Genomic DNA, 2,563 nt, shown 5'->3' with positions numbered 1-2,563 from the left:
GGGGGGTGGGAGGGGCAATGCTAGTTAGAGTTGTAATCCATATTCCTAAAATTAATGCATCTTTGTGGGTTTTCTTTTGGATTCAAGTCCCTAATTCTATTCAGTGTTCAGATGATTCTTGTAAAAAGCAGCTTTGTCTTTCTGATGTGATCTTGAGAATGAAAATGTCTTGAGGTTAGTTAGGGTCATAATTCTGCTACAGAAAGCTTGTAAAAAGCTGTTTGAGTTTCAGGCAAGCTGTGTTCTCGTTAGAAGTATGTGTCTGAGACCTGAAAGGCGTACAGATTTCATAACTGAGCCCAGTCTGAGCTGAATTTACCTGCTGGATCTGTTGTGCAACTTCCCCTATGAATGGCTTCATTTATCAGTGCGTTTGACAGTGCATCACATGCAAGTCTTCAGATTGTACCAGGGATGTAGCTGGTAGGCTGCCATTTGAAACACTAGTAAGCAAAGTGATTGCTGCTGCTTATTGATTTAAAGAGGGAAAAAAAAAAAAAAGGTAGAAATTAACAGGGCCAGAAAGCTGTGACCTTCCACACCTGTAACAGAGAGCCATTGAGACATTTGTGCCTTACTGTGACTGACCTGAAAGCAAGCTTTACTGTGTTAGAACTCAAGATAGGATTGGAGTAACTATTTTCTGATCTGGAAGCCTGCAGTAGTGGGTTGGCCTATCCTGTGGTATTCTGTAGTGTTCCCTGCTGGGGATACCAGTGCCCTTTAATTTTCACTGTAGCAGCAGAAATAAACTACTCTTGGAGATTCCAAGTGCTTCTCTTCTGCAGAGAAATACTGGTGTTAACTGTGGGCAGTTGGGACAGCTGTGCTGACATACAAAAAAAGTTACTTCTTGCTTTAGACAGATGTCTAAGTGCTGGAAGTTTTCTAGTAAGAAGGAAAAAGCTTTATTCTTCCAGTATTTTCATGTCACACGAAACATGGTTTGAATGAAAGGAGCATTTTTTTAATGGGGAATATTATTACAGAGCTTTTTAGCATGCAGAGGATTAGCATGCTAATCATCTCTCTGAGTAACTAGATTCTACCAGTTGTACAGGGAAATTCTTAACGTTGTGAATAGCGAGCCATAATGATTAAGGAAACTTGTTATTTTAACTTCATTTGCTGTATTTGCATGGTGTAACCAGTGCCAGAATGTCTCCTGAGTTTGCAGGTATTTTGTTTTAATTTTGGTCAAATACAGACATTGTGTTCATGGATTACTTTTTTGTTTTGAGACATTGTGGGAGATCTTTTCGAAATGAAAAACAAAATGAGGAGCAGATGTGAGTGAAAGAAAAAGTTCTTTGTAGCATAAGTTATGACATGTATATACACATTGGAATTTTGTCATGCAATTTTTGTCATCAGCATCAGAAATTCACTAGCTACTGAAACTTGCAAGCAAATTCTTCTCTTGACATTAAACCAGAGGGCTGATTTTACAACCCTCATTTCTCCCCCCTTTATTTATTTATTTATTTATTTATTTTGAGGAAACTTACAGCCCCTTTCGTTGTGGGTTTTTCTTTCATTTTAACATGTATAGTGTTCTATAGCATCTTCAGACTCATTTATTTAAATCCTAAATAATCCAATAGTTCTGTTTAAAATTGACTTGGATTTTGAAGAAAGTCTCTCGTAGTTGTCAGTGAACTAGATTGATTCCTGTTTTCTTTACCATAGTGCAAGGCAGGAAGAAGTGATGAATGTTTAATTCTGTACTCTTTTAGATCTGGAGAGCATAGTCTCTCTCACCCATAGGTATGGGTGGCTTGTACCTTGTACTATGCTGTTGTATGCTGTGATCTGTTTCATTAAGTTAAATTAAGGATTTATTTATTTTTTTTTTAGACATTATTCCATTTGTCAAGATGGAAAGCTCAGATTCTAGTGATAAAGGAAGTATTGATCAATCAGAAGCACAACGTCAGAGTCAGCTAGATCGCTTAGATCGAGAAGAAGCTTTCTATCAGTTTGTAAACAACCTGAGTGAAGAGGACTACAGGCTTATGAGAGACAACAATTTGCTAGGAACACCAGGTATGTAATGCTTGTGTATGTACATCGTACTACAGTTACTTAGAGGTGATTTGTCTTTTTCTGTTCACCCTAATCTCTTTCACCCATTTAGCTCATGTGCTGCAGTTGCATTCCATGTTAGGGAGTAGCTTCCTGCCAGTCTGTGTGCCCTCAAAATAGAGGGGTCCACTGACCAGTGGAGAGGGAGTTGGGATGGTGTGGACTCAGCAGGTACAAAGGTCTAGTGTTCATACGTCTTGATGGGAACTTCCAGGACTGACCCAGTTATGGCTGCTTAGCCTACTTTGATAGAAAAGTAATCACCTTTAAGCATGTGTGAAAATTTCCTGCTGGTCTTAGGAGTTCATAACTAGGCTAATTAATCTGGTACAAGATTCTGCATGGGTGTTCTTATGTCTGTTTTCAATTGACTTATTACTTTAAACTGGCTCTTTATAGAGTGATGCCTAATTGAAGCCAGTTATAATTTAAAACTAATTCAAACTTCTTTTCATGCTTGTGATCTTTTTTTTTTTTT

The 2,563-nt window shown here is 38.0% G+C and overlaps 1 protein-coding gene across 3 annotated transcripts in view; it reads left to right on the top strand.

The window, feature by feature from the left end:
• Positions 1 to 2,563, top strand: part of RLIM (ring finger protein, LIM domain interacting) — a 14,510-nt gene that overhangs the window by 7,663 nt on the left and 4,284 nt on the right. For all 3 annotated transcript variants that reach the window (XM_010715353.3, XM_031554676.1, XM_010715352.2), the window contains one exon: positions 1,858 to 2,046. In XM_010715353.3, the coding sequence (XP_010713655.1) occupies positions 1,878 to 2,046 (169 nt within the window). In that variant the 5' untranslated portion in view covers positions 1,858 to 1,877. The remainder of the gene's footprint in view (positions 1 to 1,857; positions 2,047 to 2,563) is intronic.

Source organism: Meleagris gallopavo, chromosome 9, assembly GCF_000146605.3.
Source record: "Meleagris gallopavo isolate NT-WF06-2002-E0010 breed Aviagen turkey brand Nicholas breeding stock chromosome 9, Turkey_5.1, whole genome shotgun sequence".
Lineage (NCBI taxonomy): Eukaryota > Metazoa > Chordata > Aves > Galliformes > Phasianidae > Meleagris > Meleagris gallopavo.
This window is presented reverse-complemented; position numbering and strand designations above follow the sequence as displayed.